The following is a 16,802-nucleotide window of genomic DNA, read 5'->3' as shown; positions in this document are numbered from 1 at the left end:
CATCAGTTGAGGTCAACAACAACTTTATAATGACAATATCCTGCCGGACGACTGCTGTCAGTGATAGAAGTGTCTGAATTAACATGATTTATTAATGTCTAGTGACATATCAGGGCCATTTTATTCAAATACACTTCTTACACACAGTTCCTTTAAAATTATATTTAGCCAAAGAATAGGCTTTTTTTTATTTAGCTTAATGCAAGTGGAGAAGGACAAGCGCAGCACCGAACAACCGGCATTTTCAGCCTGTGATGACCAGCATAATACGACCTCAAGCACACACAACTAACGGGGCGATAGCCGGCCTAGCCCCAGCGTAGCCCATCACGGACCTCACACACAAGCACACACACAACGTTAAACACAGGATGTTCACCACAGGGGACTTTAATAATAAATGAGCCCTTCCTACCCGTCTGACAGGAAATATACAGAAATGAATAAAGTGATCAAACAGCCTGCACTGCATAATAACACACTGAATAAAGACGAGTCCTTACTAAAGCTTAGTTCGTTAAACATTAATGAGAGACATCATTAGTGGCTGCTGTCACTTTAAGATGACCTGCATGTGGTCCACATGGTCAAACCCACACACACACACACACACTGATCAACGCTTGTGCTGGGCTTACTCCAGGACCAGGAGAAGCCTTTATTTAATCATTTGGGGCACTCTGTGTTCCTGACAACAGGACAGCGCTTCTGATCCAGAGCTCCACTTTCTAGGAAACGAATCAAATAAATCAAATCACGGACTTAACTTGGAAATCAGATTCAAGTCTCTCCATAGAAGACAGAGTGGATATCTGGCACTTTTCCCTGGTTGTAAAGCGCTATATTGTTGAACTCAACGGCTGTAAGTGTGTGTGTGTGTGTGTGTGTGTGTGTGTGTGTGTGTGTGTGTGTGTGTGTGTGTGTGTGTGTCATGTCGTTCTGTGTGTTGACATCTGTTCGCATGACATCATCTTACCTCATTCTCATTAACCTGTTTTAAATGTGTGTGTGACATACAGTATATCAACTAACAGAAAACTCCAGGGTAACTCAACGGTTACTTCCTCCAGGTCTCACACACACACACGCGCGCACACACACACACACACGCACGAGGAAGCTCAGTTCTAGAGAAAACCCTCTGGAATTAGTAATAAACAAACATCAGTTCTTCTGAACTCTCAGGGAATTCATACGGATAAAATAACTGATATTTCCATCTCAGGTCCAGACTTGTTTCGTGATGAACTTCTGTTTTAATCTCGTCTTTTCATGGCGAGTAACACGTCGAAATGCTATAAAAGAGGAATTTAAGCAAGCAAGTTCTTCCAGGTTTGCTTTGGACTGTAATGGATTCAGGGTTGACTCCTAAACATGTTTAATGGAATTTCTTCTAAGAAACACAAAACAAGTTGTTTTGAAGAAACTGCTCACTGTTCCCCATGTAATTACGATCAATGAGGACTGAATTTGTTACGCCTTAAGGACAAAAAAACAATCGTCTTAAAAGAACAGTTTGTTCAGATTCGGAGCCTAGCTACTTCTCTCAGAGATGCCCCAAGAACTGGAGCACATGTCCAGGAAGCGTGTCTTAGAGGGCGGCGTTCACACTGGACACAGTTTTGCATATAAAAGCGATACACAGGAATGAAAAAAATGCAAGACCAGATGCAGCAATGATCCCCCCCAGCAGTCAAGAATGGCCACCGGCCCCAGATTACTGTTCTTCAGCATTCACTGCATGTTAAAACATCGCACACACACACGTCATCCGTGGCCTTTTGCACAAAGCTGGATTCAGCTGCTGCCCAGAGAACTTCGAGATGAGTTTGAGCAAACTCTGGTTTTCAGGGCTGGTGGATTGGTTTCTAGTGATGTTCATCGTCATGCTAACTACACGGCTAACCTGCTGTGGAGTAGGGTTTATTCTGGACCAATCCGCTGCGAGTAAAGTGGCATGTGTCGGATGCCATAAATCACGAACTCTAAACAGTGAACTGAGCAGCGTGTAAATAAGATGTTCAGTTTGACAGTAGAGTCCTGAAGGGGATAAATCACTACGTACAGGGATATAGTTTGAATCGCCGCTCCTTCAGTATCAGACGCCGAGTAAAGCCTGAAAAACAGTCCGTGATAAAATCAAGTGGGTAATCTAGCACTCGGAAAGCGTTCCACCCCTAGGGGCTGCCATTGCTAACCAAGCCATCACCTGCTGTTAGCATCCCATTGACTCCCATTCATTTTTGAGTCACTTTGACAGTGAATAACTTTACATCTGAGACGTTTAAAGACTCCATTTGTCCATTGTTTATTTCTAAAGAAACACGACAATGCATAAAAGGCTCCATTACCTTGTATCTTACACTATCGCCCCGCAGAAGCTGTTTTTGTAAAAATAGGCTAACGATTGCGTCATAACCAACGCGACCCTGTCGCACAGTTGAGAAATTACCGTATAGACCTGAGGAGACGCTCGCAGGCAATCTTTACTGTCTATGAGACCGTCGGGGGGACGTGGAGACATAAAGTCTGATAAAGTCAAGGGGGAAGAATGGGGAGAAGCCCATAGTGAGCCAAAAGCAACGGGAGAAAATATTTAAACAACGTGATTCAGCTTTCACTTTCCACAAGTACTAGAAGACCTACAGCTGTCAGACAGGAGGCTCACGTCACATCTACGTCCTCAAGCTCAGTCTGAGCCGGCGCAGTTCGCTCAGCCATCAGGAAGTGAGTGCCCCTAGGTTGACTTCATTCTTTCGCCGTTGACGTCAATGGGAACGCTCCGTCCATTTCTTTTACTGTCTATGGGTAAAATAGGCTGAGCAAACGAACAACTTTGAATTAAATTGTTGTGGTATCCTGTTATAGATAAGCATGCCGGCTGACAGTTTTGCTCAGTGGGAAGGGTTTTAAAAAGTCCTCACGTCCCCTGCACCGACGGAAATATAACATTCATCTCCACACTGTAATAAATGATTTAAAAAATAAATTACCTGGTTGCCTTAACATTTTGAGTTCATTGAAATTAATAATTTGAGTTAATACAATTAACATTTTTGAGAATCCACAACCTTTATTCAAATATTATCAAAATATATATCGTAAGAATATTGGGTAATTGTGTGCGTTTTATTTGTGATGATGCAGTAAAACATGCCAAATTGGGCTATCTTCATAATTTATCACATTTTTTATGTGGTTCAGATATAATAATGTTTTGAGTTTGTATTTATTAAATCAATTTCCTTCATTGTATCAACTCCCAATAGTTGCAGAACTCCTGATGATTCGGCTGTGCGAATGATGTTGTAAATTAATGTACTTATTAATGATCCCGACTGTTGTGTCACAGGTGGCACCATGTTGAGATTCGCCTGCTTTTCGGTGGTGTTTTTGATTTACGAGATTTACATATGAACTAGGAGTTAATGTTTATGTTTGAGACTCACTGTATGTGATGTCCATGTACTGAACTCGTTTTTCAACTATGCCAAGGTTAATTCATTTTTTTTCATTTTAGGGCACCTTTAAATTAAAATCGCAATTAAATTAAATAATTTTTCCGGAAAAAGAAACGTAAAATACGTATGGCTTTAGGTCTTTTTGACCTGCGAGGGGATGAATTGTTAAGAAGTGTAAGGAACGGCTGAAAGCGATCTTTTGTATCAATGTGTGTTAATTTTATTATTGAGAAGAAAGTGAGCAGCACATGTGCATCTGACGTCAGGATGTTCGCTAACAGTTTATGGCTGCTAAGGTGTTTATAACTCCTTTTCACCTCTAAATGAAGAACGGAAAAGAGCTCTTAGCGTTCAGAATGGCATGCAAAAGAAGCAACCGCTGAGCGTATATATAGACGTGTGGTGTATAAAAGCCTATATTTACATGGAAACTCGACAGGAAACAGCGCAGTCAAAGGCAAGAGCTGTGGTTTGCCATGGCACTGGATGCCCTGTAAGGCATGTGAAGTTCAGGCCATTCCTTCAGCTGCTAATCAGAGTCATGAGTGATTCATCCTCAACACACATTTGCTGTAAACAAGTCCAGAGTCTGAAGAGACACTGCTAATTAATTGGCTGAGCGGTTGCGTAATGTTTTTGGGCCGCACACAGCTGGCCTGGGATCAGTGCCCTTGTGCCGCTGTGGTTTCGTGTGGATCAGCCTGTGTTTTACAGCGTCCACACGCCTCCTGCAGTCTGGCTTAGCTACAGCTTATCCAAACCTGCAGGCCATTGCTTACAGGCAGAGCGATGAGTCTCTACACTTCTCCATATAACACACACATACACTGTGTGTTACTGAATGATTCAGTGTTTGAACGAATCGGTAGAAACAAAGATTCAATGACCTGTTTGTAATGACTCCCTTATTCTTGAATGAATCAGCCGTTTGAATGAATTGACTCAATGACTCACTCATTAAGACTCACCTGCCGCCACCTACTGGTGGTTTAGTTTTATATACTTATCAACATTTCTTATTTTTTATTCAAAAATACAAATCTCAGAACATCATTTAATGCAGTTGTATTTTTTCAGTGTCAATTATTTAATTTGATTGCTAACAGCCCTATAGTGTCTTATTTTAATTTCAAATTTAAGAATATAATATGAAACCTGAAGCATAGCCTATATTAAATAAAATGAGGGGGAAAATACCCTTTATTAAGGTAAAAATATCACAAATATGCAGATTTAAAATATGCCAAAGCTGAGTGAAAATGGAAGAGGGAAATATTTTCAGTAAATAACTCTTCGTTCATTGCATGGAGAAGAGCAGCTTGAACATTCTGCAAAATATCTCTTTCTCTGCCAATCAAGGATTAGATGTACATTTTTGGTTGAATAATTCCTTTAATATAACTAGGCTATTCTACATAAGTGTATGACGTCACGACTCGTATACTGATGGAGTCAGCATCTCTACATCAATAGCAACTCATTCTACACAAAACAGCAAATGCATTTGCACTTGATATTAACAAATGAAACAAACAAACACATGCAAATACTCTCAAACAAACAAAAGTACTTTCATGTAAAACTGCCTGCAACTGAAAGCCCTGAAGCGTTTGGATGGAGATGAAAGAGCAGGATAAATGAGAAAGACGAGCTTTGCTTATCTGCACTGATGCTTGTCCCATAAACACTGTAAGAGAGACCAGACTACAACAAGCATTACACATTAATATAACTATTGTTCTCATGCTTCTCCTAAAAGTGCTGCAACCACGGTTTGCATGTAAATCTAATTAAAATGATCAATCTACAGACTTACAAGTGCATAAATAGCTGTGTTACAAGAGATAAAGGCCTCAGGGCAATGGTTTGACAGCTTCTATGGGGACAGGAGCGAACATGTAGCAGATCTGTGCTCTCGACATGACTCCCATCCTTCCCACCGGAGCTCTGAGTCACACTGGCTCACCTTCACTACAACCCTGCCTTTGTTCAAGAGCCACCGGCGTTTCAATCATAATCAAATGTCAATTTGTGCCTGAGGTTTAAGTAAACTAGCACTCAATGTACTGTTATAAAGCACAGAAAAACAGGGAAATACTTCTACAAATGATCATCACTTTAGACGCTTACCCACACGCAGGTTTACAGATCACTCGCAGACTCTGCTAATGTTACAGATCGAGCCCAATGCAGCAAGCTCATGCCAAACACTGCGTAGGAGATGCATGAAAAATGACACGTTGGGTAGTAAAATTCTCCAAATGGATGCTGAAGCCGACCCGCCCTGTAAGTCAGGACGAAAGCTGCGCATAATTCATGGGTCATTACTCAAATATTAATTATTTGTGATAGTTCTGGAGGAAACTCACCCATCCTAACATAGAGAGGTAACGCTTAGGGGTGTAATGATATATCGTTAAACATTATATCACCATATAAAGATGTGACGATATTTATCATTGATGGAAACAATATGATTCATGATATAGAGTTGTGTCGTGAGTTCAGTATTGTGAAATATATTGTATCGTGAGTTCAGTATTGTGATATATATTGTATCGTGAGTTCAGTATTGTGATATATATTGTATCGTGAGCTCAGTATTGTGATATATATTGTATCGTGAGTTCAGTATTGTGATATATATTGTATCGTGAGTTCAGTATTGTGATATATATTGAATCGTGAGTTCAGTATTGTGATATATATTGAATCGTGAGTTCAGTATTGTGATATATATTGTATCGTGAGTTCAGTATTGTGAAATATATTGTATCGTGAGTTCAGTATTGTGATATATATTGAATCTTGAGTTCAGTATTGTGATATATATTGTATCGTGAGTTCAGTATTGTGATATATATTGAATCTTGAGTTCAGTATTGTGATATATATTGTATCGTGAGTTCAGTATTGTGATATATATTGAATCGTGAGTTCAGTATTGTGATATATATTGAATCGTGAGTTCAGTATTGTGATATATATTGAATCGTGAGTTCAGTATTGTGATATATATTGAATCGTGAGTTCAGTATAGTGATATATATTGTATCGTGAGTTCAGTATTGTGATACATATTGTATCGTGAGTTCAGTATTGTGATATATATTATATCGTGAGTTCAGTATTGTGAAATATATTGTATCGTGAGTTCAGTATTGTGATATATATTGAATCTTGAGTTCAGTATTGTGATATATATTGTATCGTGAGTTCAGTATTGTGATATATATTGAATCTTGAGTTCAGTATTGTGATATATATTGTATCGTGAGTTCAGTATTGTGATATATATTGAATCGTGAGTTCAGTATTGTGATATATATTGAATCGTGAGTTCAGTATTGTGATATATATTGAATCGTGAGTTCAGTATTGTGATATATATTGAATCGTGAGTTCAGTATTGTGATATATATTGAATCGTGAGTTCAGTATTGTGATATATGTTGTATCGTGAGTTCAGTTTTGTGATATATATTGAATCGTGAGTTCAGTATAGTGATATATATTGAATCTTGAGTTCAGTATTGTGATATATATTGTATCGTGAGTTCAGTATTGTGAAATATATTGTATCGTGAGTTCAGTATTGTGATATATATTGAATCGTGAGTTCAGTATTGTGAAATATATTGTATCGTGAGTTCAGTATTGTGATATATATTGAATCGTGAGTTCAGTACTGTGATATATATTGTATCGTGAGTTCAGTATTGTGATATATATTGTATCGTGAGTTCAGTATTGTGAAATATATCGTATCGTGAGTTCAGTATTGTGATATATATTGTATCGTGAGTTCAGTATTGTGAAATATATTGTATCGTGAGTTCAGTATTGTGATATATATTGTATCGTGAGTTCAGTATTGTGATATATATTGTATCTTGAGTTCAGTATTGTGATATATATTGCATCTTGAGTTCAGTATTGTGATATATATTGAATCTTGAGTTCAGTATTGTGATATATATTGAATCGTGAGTTCAGTATTGTGATATATATTGAATCGTGAGTTCAGTATTGTGAAATATATTGTATCGTGAGTTCAGTATTGTGATATATATTGAATCGTGAGTTCAGTATTGTGAAATATATTGTATCGTGAGTTCAGTATTGTGATATATATTGAATCGTGAGTTCAGTACTGTGATATATATTGTATCGTGAGTTCAGTATTGTGATATATATTGTATCGTGAGTTCAGTATTGTGATATATATTGTATCGTGAGTTCAGTATTGTGATATATATTGAATCTTGAGTTCAGTATTGTGATATATATTGAATCGTGAGTTCAGTATTGTGATATATATTGAATCGTGAGTTCAGTATTGTGATATATATTGTATCGTGAGTTCAGTATCGTGATATATATTGTATCGTGAGTTCAGTACCGTGATATATATATTGTATCGTGAGTTCAGTATTGTGATATATATATTGTATCGTGAGTTCAGTATTGTGATATATATATTGTATCGTGAGTTCAGTATCGCGATATATATATTGTATCGTGAGTTCAGTATCGTGATATATATATATTGTATCGTGAGTTCAGTATCGTGATATATATTGTATCGTGAGTTCAGTATCGTGATATATATTGTATGGTGAGTTCAGTATCGTGATATATATTGTATGGTGAGTTCAGTATTGTGATATATATTGTATCGTGAGTTCAGTATTGTGATATATATTGTATCGTGAGTTCAGTATTGTGATATATATTGTATCGTGAGTTCAGTATTGTGAAATATATTGAATCGTGAGTTCAGTATTGTGATACATATTGTATCGTGAGTTCAGTATTGTGATATATATTGAATCGTGAGTTCAGTATTGTGATATATATTGTATCGTGAGTTCAGTATTGTGAAATATATTGTATCGTGAGTTCAGTATTGTGATACATATTGTATCGTGAGTTCAGTATTGTGATATATATTGTATCGTGAGTTCAGTTTTGTGATACATATTGTATCGTGAGTTCAGTATTGTGATATATATTGTATCGTGAGTTCAGTTTTGTGATATATATTGTATCGTGAGTTCAGTATTGTGATATATATTGAATCTTGAGTTCAGTATTGTGATATATATTGAATCGTGAGTACAGTATTGTGATATATATTGAATCGTGAGTTCAGTATTGTGATATATATTGTATCGTGAGTTCAGTATCGTGATATATATTGTATCGTGAGTTCAGTACCGTGATATATATATTGTATCGTGAGTTCAGTATTGTGATATATATATTGTATCGTGAGTTCAGTATTGTGATATATATTATATCGTGAGTTCAGTATCGCGATATATATATTGAATCGTGAGTTCAGTATTGTGATATATATTGTATCGTGAGTTCAGTATCGTGATATATATTGTATCGTGAGTTCAGTACCGTGATATATATATTGTATCGTGAGTTCAGTATTGTGATATATATTGTATCGTGAGTTCAGTATTGTGATATATATTGTATCGTGAGTTCAGTATTGTGATACATATTGTATCGTGAGTTCAGTTTTGTGATACATATTGTATCGTGAGTTCAGTATTGTGATACATATTGAATCGTGAGTTCAGTATTGTGATATATATTGAATCGTGAGTTCAGTATTGTGATATATATTGTATCGTGAGTTCAGTATTGTGATATATATTGAATCGTGAGTTCAGTATTGTGATATATATTGAATCGTGAGTTCAGTATTGTGATATATATTGAATCGTGAGTTCAGTATTGTGATATATATTGAATCGTGAGTTCAGTATTGTGATATATATTGAATCGTGAGTTCAGTATTGTGATACATATTGTATCGTGAGTTCAGTATTGTGATATATATTGAATCGTGAGTTCAGTATTGTGATATATATTGAATCGTGAGTTCAGTATTGTGATATATATTGTATCGTGAGTTCAGTATTGTGATATATATTGTACCGTGAGTTCAGTATTGTGATATATATTGTATCGTGAGTTCAGTATTGTGATATATATTGTATCGTGAGTTCAGTATTGTGATATATATTGTATCGTGAGTTCAGTATTGTGATATATATTGTATCGTGAGTTCAGTATAGTGATATATATTGAATCGTGAGTTCAGTATTGTGATATATATTGAATCGTGAGTTCAGTATTGTGATATATATTGTATCGTGAGTTCAGTATAGTGATATATATTGTATCGTGAGTTCAGTATTGTGATATATATTGTATCATGAGTTCAGTATAGTGATATATATTGAATTGTATGTTCAGTATCGGGATAATGGGATTTTGTTTTTGTCTCAGCATCCATTGTGCACATTTGCTGTAGTTCTGCATAAAAGCTTCACTTTGCTCAAACACACCATGGGTTTACACACCTGTCACACACATTTAATCGTCTGCTGTGCCAGTACTAAACTTTGTTTGTTTTGTGTCATGCATTTTGCAACCCGGCTAGTTGTCACACTATTCCACTGAATATTTTGTCATGAGGATGTGCACTGTGCACTGTATTATAGAAGGGAAGGCCAAGAGTCACGGCTTACGACTACTGCCGATAACCGTCTGTGTCAGCAGATAGTCTATTCATTCTTCATATTCTTCATTCTGTAGATAATGTAGATACACACTGTAGACTGTAGATACACACACCATAAACAAAGCAGTGCTCGCTAACCTTCATGAATATCAGTCTGGCTGATCACACAGCAGTCGGCTCGAGTTATGAGGAAAACTTCTGCTCGCTTTGATCCTCACTGGCTGAGGTGAGCAGCCAATCACAGCGCTCGTAGGCACCTATGCTCACTACATGCACACACACACACCCGCCAAGAGTGCAATGCAACACACACACACTCATACCCATCACTGATGACCTTTGACCTGCCGTTTGGAAAGGCTTGATAGAAAGCTGCGGAGGGGTTCCTTGCACATAAGAAAAGATAAGAGAGAGAGAGAGAGAGAGAGAGAGAGAGAGAGAGAGAGAGAGAGAGAGAGAGAGTTTTAAAATATGATGTCAAATGTTTGGAGGGAAAGATCAAAACAAGTTTGCTTTGACTGTAGAGGAAAGGCTTGGATGGATTGGAGAGAAAGCTGGCCGGCCATTGATCTATCTCAGGTGTGCAGGGCTCAGAGCAGCCGGATTCAGGCTGACACAGCCGTTCTACAAGCAGCCTAGCGGGCTTTTCTCCGGTCGATCGTGCCACACAGCGCATGTTAAAGTTTGTTCCCTGAATGACTGTTAAATTATTCCCAATAGTCCCCGTGGTTACTTTGATAGCGTTCCTCTCGGTTGCGCTGCTCCAGTAGTGTTTGTCTATGTTGGGGCTTTTATCCAATCATATTCCAGGCATCATGTGTTGCCAGGGTCAGAGGAATCTGCCTCAGGGCCTTCAGAGAGACGCCAGATTACAATTAATGGAAACTGTGCGCAGATTATATTCTAATTTTATTTTTAGTTAAGTGAATTATTCATTTAGTTTCATGGCCATATTGGCAATGCTTTTACTTAAACAATGGTTAAACCCAACACAGCGCACGCATGAATATCCTCTCACTGGGTTATTTTATAGCAAAAACCTTTTTTTTAAATTACTATTATCGTTATAATTTTGGTAGCCTTATTCATTTTTCTATTATTAGCATTATTATTATGTTTTTCTTAAATAATATATTGTCTTGGTTTTTACTTTTATTTAGTATTGTTTTTATTATTGTTTAAAAAGCTTGAAAATTATCCAAATAGAATAACGTAGTAAATACCCGGATATATCTGCTGTTATTAACTCAGATGTTCGTCAGTAAAGCATGCTCTTTAAAGCCGCACTTGGCTACTTTTGCTCTCGGGGTCCCCCTACAGTTTGGAAAAAGAATGTCCTCAGCTACTGTCGTAAGAGCTGTCATCCTACAACAGGGGATGCCATCGCGCGTGCATTTGTTGACATGATAGCCCTGATAGCCCTGAGCTAGTGATGCGCGGCTCGTCTCATAACCCGCGGACCCGTATGTCTATTTAATGGTCGCTGGTGCGCGGCGGGTTGTAAAAATATATACAGTGGTGCGGTGCGGGCCAAATAACTTCATAAAAGCGTCCCGCGGGTCGGTGCAGCACTAACAGTTCCCCTGAACACTGCAGGAGGAGTTCACATGCAGGAGGAGTTCTTCTGGCGGCGCGTGTGAAATGTCTTCATCCCAGGTAACGTTACAGTCAGTGGCATATGCTTCAGCATGTCATATGAATATAATTTCATGGGTTTTATTTTTTTCAAACGCCAAATAATCACGATGCTCACGTTTACAAGCCAGCGTCATTATAGTAGTCTATTGGTTAGCCTTTTCCAGAATCTATATGATACTTCAGTTCAGTGTTTGAGTGGTCGGTAATCACCGTAACAAGCAGGACAGCATCGGTCGGGCACGCCTCCTTCAGCTCACGCCGACGAGCAAACGCTGGTCACATGTTGATCCTCGTCCTGCCTTTAATCACAGCACTTTTTCGTTTCCTCTTATTGCTTTCCTCCAACAAAACCTTTTCTTTCTTATTTGTCTGTGCTGCTTCAGACATGACTATATTATCTGACGAACAAAGTTGGGCTCGCACGTCCGAATTTAAGGAAGTGTGTGTGTTGGTGGAAGTGACGTATATGCCGTAAAGCATTCGAATTTTGTAGTTCTTTTCTTTTTCTCGGGTTACTACCCGAAACCCGAAGTTTAAAAGTACGATTAAAAACGATACAGACCCCATCAGGCTATGGCAGACGTGTCATTCAACCGATTGTAAGTCGATTTATCATCACAAGAGTCTTAAAAAATATATTATGAAGGTTGAAAAGTTACCTGGTGCTGCTTTAAAAAAAGTGCGGTTTAACTCACGGCTTGTTTGTTTTGTTTGTAGAAAGTATTGCATAACTCAGGAGAAACTACTCAACCCTTTACTGGCCAAGTTCAAATCACTTTACTTTTTTGTTAAATTTACTTAACTTAGTTAAGTAGAGTTTACTTCATTTCATGTTAAATTTACATTTAAAAATAGTAAATCTTATTGTTTTTGTCAGCGATTCCCCATTTAAGCGCCCATAAGCGTCGGCGCAGTGACTGACGTCTCGACACATGGCAGATTACAGAGGAAAAGCTCTGGACTCAAGGTAAAGAAGCTTAAGCTTACGGTTATCAAAAATGCACAAAAATACAACTTTACATGTTTATATGATAGATACACTACCCGTCAAGTCTCTTCTGCTTATCAGGCCTGCATTTATTCGATACAAAATACAGCAAACACTGTTTTACTGTGAAATATTTTTACAATTTATTATTTTAATATATTTTAAAATGTCATTTATTCCTGTGATCAAGCTGAGTTTATCATCATTACTCCAGTCTTCAGTGCATTCAGTGTTCATTTATTGAACAGAAAGTTCAAAATAACAGCATGTATCTGAAATATGAAGCTTGTGTAACATTGTAAATGTCTAAACTGTCACTTGATCAATTTAATGCATCCCTGCTAAATAAATGCATTAATTTCTTTAAGTTCTTTCCCAAAAAATAAATAAAATATTTTCCGACCAGAAACATTTAAATGATAGTACAATGTTACAAAAGCTTTCTATTTCAGATAAATACTGTTCTTTTGAACTTTCTGTTCATCAAAGAATCCTGAAAAAAAAGTTTACACAACTGATTTCAACACTGATAATAATCATAAATGTGTGTTGATGATCAGATCCTCATCTGAGAGTGATCAGTGACTCTGAAGACTGGAGGAATGATGAGAAACTTTTGTATTTCTAATATCATAAATGCCGCCTTGCTGAGCAGAAGAAACTTCTTTAAAAACATGTAAAAATCTGACCGTTCTATTATACGGAAAGGCTTTACCTTACCATGTTTGACCTCTAAGCATAACAATCAACTATTAAGAGCAATTTAGGCTAAACTAATAATTAATAATAATAAATAAACTAACATCCAAATGGAGGGAGGTGAGCACTTCGAGACTGATTAGCATGCTAACTGTTATCAATAGCCAATATCAATAATAATCACACCAAAACAACAAAAGAGCAACTCAAAGGCCTCCATAGATCAGCATTGAGCTGAAATCTGCCAGATGTGGGAGTTTCTGAGTAAATTCACCCAGAGCAGAAGCAAACTAAGCAATAAACCAGGAGAACAACAACACGGATGATTAGTGGCGATCTCTCAACGCTGCACAAAGCTAACAGCGCTGGAAATATTCCTTCATGCTCCCGTCCAGAGATGAGGAGGAGCTGCAACAGAGGCTACGGAGGAACAGGTTTCAGTACACACACACACACACACACACACACACACAGACAGACACACACAGACAGACACACACACAGACACACACCTCAGGCCACTCCTGTGTCAACTGTGCAGCTCAATTTTAGTTGCAGATGCGATGCGCTGATGTGAAGCCATTTGAGCACTTTGAGAGTGAAAGAGAGTGAAAGAGAGCGAGAGAGAGAGAGAGAGAGAGAGGGAGAGAGAGCGAGAGAGAGAAAGAGAGCGAGAGAGAGAGAGAGAGAGCGAGAGAGAGAGAGAGCGAGAGAGAGAGAGAGAGAGAGAGAGAGAGAGAGAGAGAGAGAGAGAGAGAGAGAGAGAGAGAGAATGAGCGGTGATTCACTCGCGCTGTTTGTGAACTTGCGTCTCAGAGAAAGTTTTCAAATGACTTTGTAAGTCAGTTATTAGAGAATATGAACTGTACCTCACCTTTAGCATTATAATTATTATACCCGCGCCGGAAAGAGAAAGGGACTGCCGCTGCATGTCGTGCCCTCGCTCTCACGACAGGCGCGCGTCGTCAGCATGTGATCGTTTCTGAGATCGGCCTTTTTAGAGTCCGCCGATCAATCATCCCAAAGCCATCATCGGCCGATTGAGATCGGTTGCCGATCAATCATCCCAAAGCCATCATCGGCCGATTGAGATCGGTTGCCGATCGATCGGAGAACCCCTAGTTTGTATAAATCAATATAAATGTTCAATCACACTTATATTCATGAAAACAGTTTTCAGACAATGCTGGATTGCGTTTGAACCCGGCAGCACAGTAACAAAGGAAATCACATTACAAAGAAGGTATTGATCGCATTTTAAGCAGTAAGCGTTTCATCACACTAAGGGTGTTACCTCAGACGATGCACCAGTGATTTACTCGAGTACTACAACACTAGTTCCCAGCATGCACTGCAGCATGAATGCATGAGTTTTGCTGTTAAACAATCGGGCCTTCAATATCAACCAAAATATAAAAATGAATAAAGTTAGTGGTGCTGTACTGTAAATGTGCTGAACAAGCGTCCTCCACAACCGTACCGACTGAGGGCCCTCTCACGCCGGGCGCCATTTGACGTGCGAATAATTAGCGCGATGGTTTTATTTCTTTGATCATCTGTTTGTGTGATGAGCGCTTCCACAGCGAACGCGAATGTGCCGCGGCGAATAAACAACATTTATGTTTTTGTTATCCTAGTTAGACCTCTGTCTGAAGCTGTCGCGAGCGCCAGTAAACCAGCGCATGCAAAGCCTGGGGTAATAATTACATCATGTGGTTTTGCTGCAGATACACTTCTCAGAATAATATATTAATTTCAACATTAACACGACGGTGATTTAAACATAGCCTTTGTAAAAAAGATGTATGTGTGTGTGTGTGTGTGTGTGTGTGTGTGTGTGTGTATGTATGTATGTATGGTGTGTGTGTATATGTATGTATGGTGTGTGTGTGTGTGTGTGTATATGTATGTATGGTGTGTGTGTGTATATGTATGTATGGTGTGTGTGTGTGTGTGTGTGTGTGTATGTGTGTATATGTATGTATGGTGTGTGTGTGTGTGTGTGTGTGTATATGTATGTATGGTGTGTGTGTATATGTATGTATGGTGTGTGTGTGTGTGTGTGTGTGTGTGTATATGTATGTATGGTGTGTGTGTGTGTGTATATGTATGTATGGTGTGTGTGTGTGTGTATATGTATGTATGGTGTGTGTGTGTGTGTGTATATGTATGTATGGTGTGTGTGTGTGTGTGTATATGTATGTATGGTGTGTGTGTGTGTATATGTATGTATGGTGTGTGTGTGTGTGTATATGTATGTATGGTGTGTGTGTGTGTGTATATGTATGTATGGTGTGTGTGTGTGTGTGTGTATATTAGGGATGGCTCGATACCACAATTTTGGCTTCGGTATGGTACCACAATCTAATACCGAAGTACCGATATTAAATCGATACCACAAGGTCTAATATTAGCGCGGGTATATTGCACGCGAATGAGAACAATTATGCAAGTTTTGAGTTTATAAAGTGGGAAATTACCACAAATGTTTATTGTAAATTAATTAGCAAAGCTTATCACATCAAATCAGTCATTTGAAAACTTTCTTGTGAGAAATAATTTCAGCAAAAATCTCTCAAAATTAGCTAATTGCTTCTGGTTTCAAAAGACATCGCACTACACTAAAGCAATCTGCATAATCCGATTCAACGTTTCACGTTCGTCTCTGGACGGAGAACGGAAATCAATTGAACATGCAAGCGATTTTATAGCATTTCGTAATAACAGTTACAGGAGACAAGAGCTTATAACAACGACACACACACACACACACACACACACACACACACACACACACACACAACCTGTCACTTAGTCACGCTCGCACATTACACATTAAGTTTCCTTAAACAGTCAAATACACAGAATTATGTACAAATGTCCGTCTTTAGTGAGTATTCACATAAACACAGTTGGTTGTGTCTAACGCGAATGTAAATAGTGCAATAGTACGCGTGCAAATATTATGAGATCTGAATGTCATTGGTTGAAACGAACGCTGGAGATTGTGATATTCGATCTTATGTTAGGCTATGTGTGTGCGTTGATCAGTGTTAAAAGAAAATAAATGTCTAAATGAGATGGTCTGAATGATCCACTGACCTGTCGATCTCTTCAGAAGTCTTAAAGTCAGGATAGTGACAGATGCTTCTTGGCTAGGTTTGATGGTTCTTCATCAGTTTTATAAGCAAAGTCATTACAAATGTCACTTCTACTCCTCTCTTTATTCATTCGTTTTGGGCATCTTGAGTGAGATTCAACTGCTTTATCCATTTTGTCCGTCTATGTTGTTGTCACATTTGCCGGTTGTTTCGGGTCAGTTTGGGTAGCGCGCTGCCATCTAGCGGTGAACTTCGGAACAGCAGCATATACCGAAATGTGCCAAATCATGATATCGTACCGTTTTAAATAAAATATATACCGGTATTTTTCCAGTACCGGTATATCGCGCATCCCTAGTGTATATGTA

The 16,802-nt window shown here is 38.2% G+C and overlaps 1 protein-coding gene across 2 annotated transcripts in view; it reads right to left on the bottom strand.

Annotated features, from left to right (window-relative positions):
• tsc22d2 (TSC22 domain family 2) overlaps positions 1–16,802 on the bottom strand; it is a 48,316-nt gene that overhangs the window by 4,687 nt on the left and 26,827 nt on the right. The window contains exon 2 of one of the 2 annotated variants that reach the window (XM_067416428.1): positions 10,332–10,394. The exons of the other annotated variant lie outside the window; for it this stretch is intronic. Coding sequence (XP_067272529.1) covers positions 10,332–10,394 — 63 coding nt within the window. The remainder of the gene's footprint in view (positions 1–10,331; positions 10,395–16,802) is intronic. 2 annotated transcript variants of the gene reach the window in all.

The sequence above is a fragment of the Pseudorasbora parva genome, chromosome 14 (assembly GCF_024679245.1).
Source record: "Pseudorasbora parva isolate DD20220531a chromosome 14, ASM2467924v1, whole genome shotgun sequence".
Classification (NCBI taxonomy): Eukaryota; Metazoa; Chordata; class Actinopteri; order Cypriniformes; family Gobionidae; genus Pseudorasbora; species Pseudorasbora parva.
Note: the sequence above shows the minus strand (reverse complement) of the source record. Positions and strands in the feature narration are given on the sequence as shown.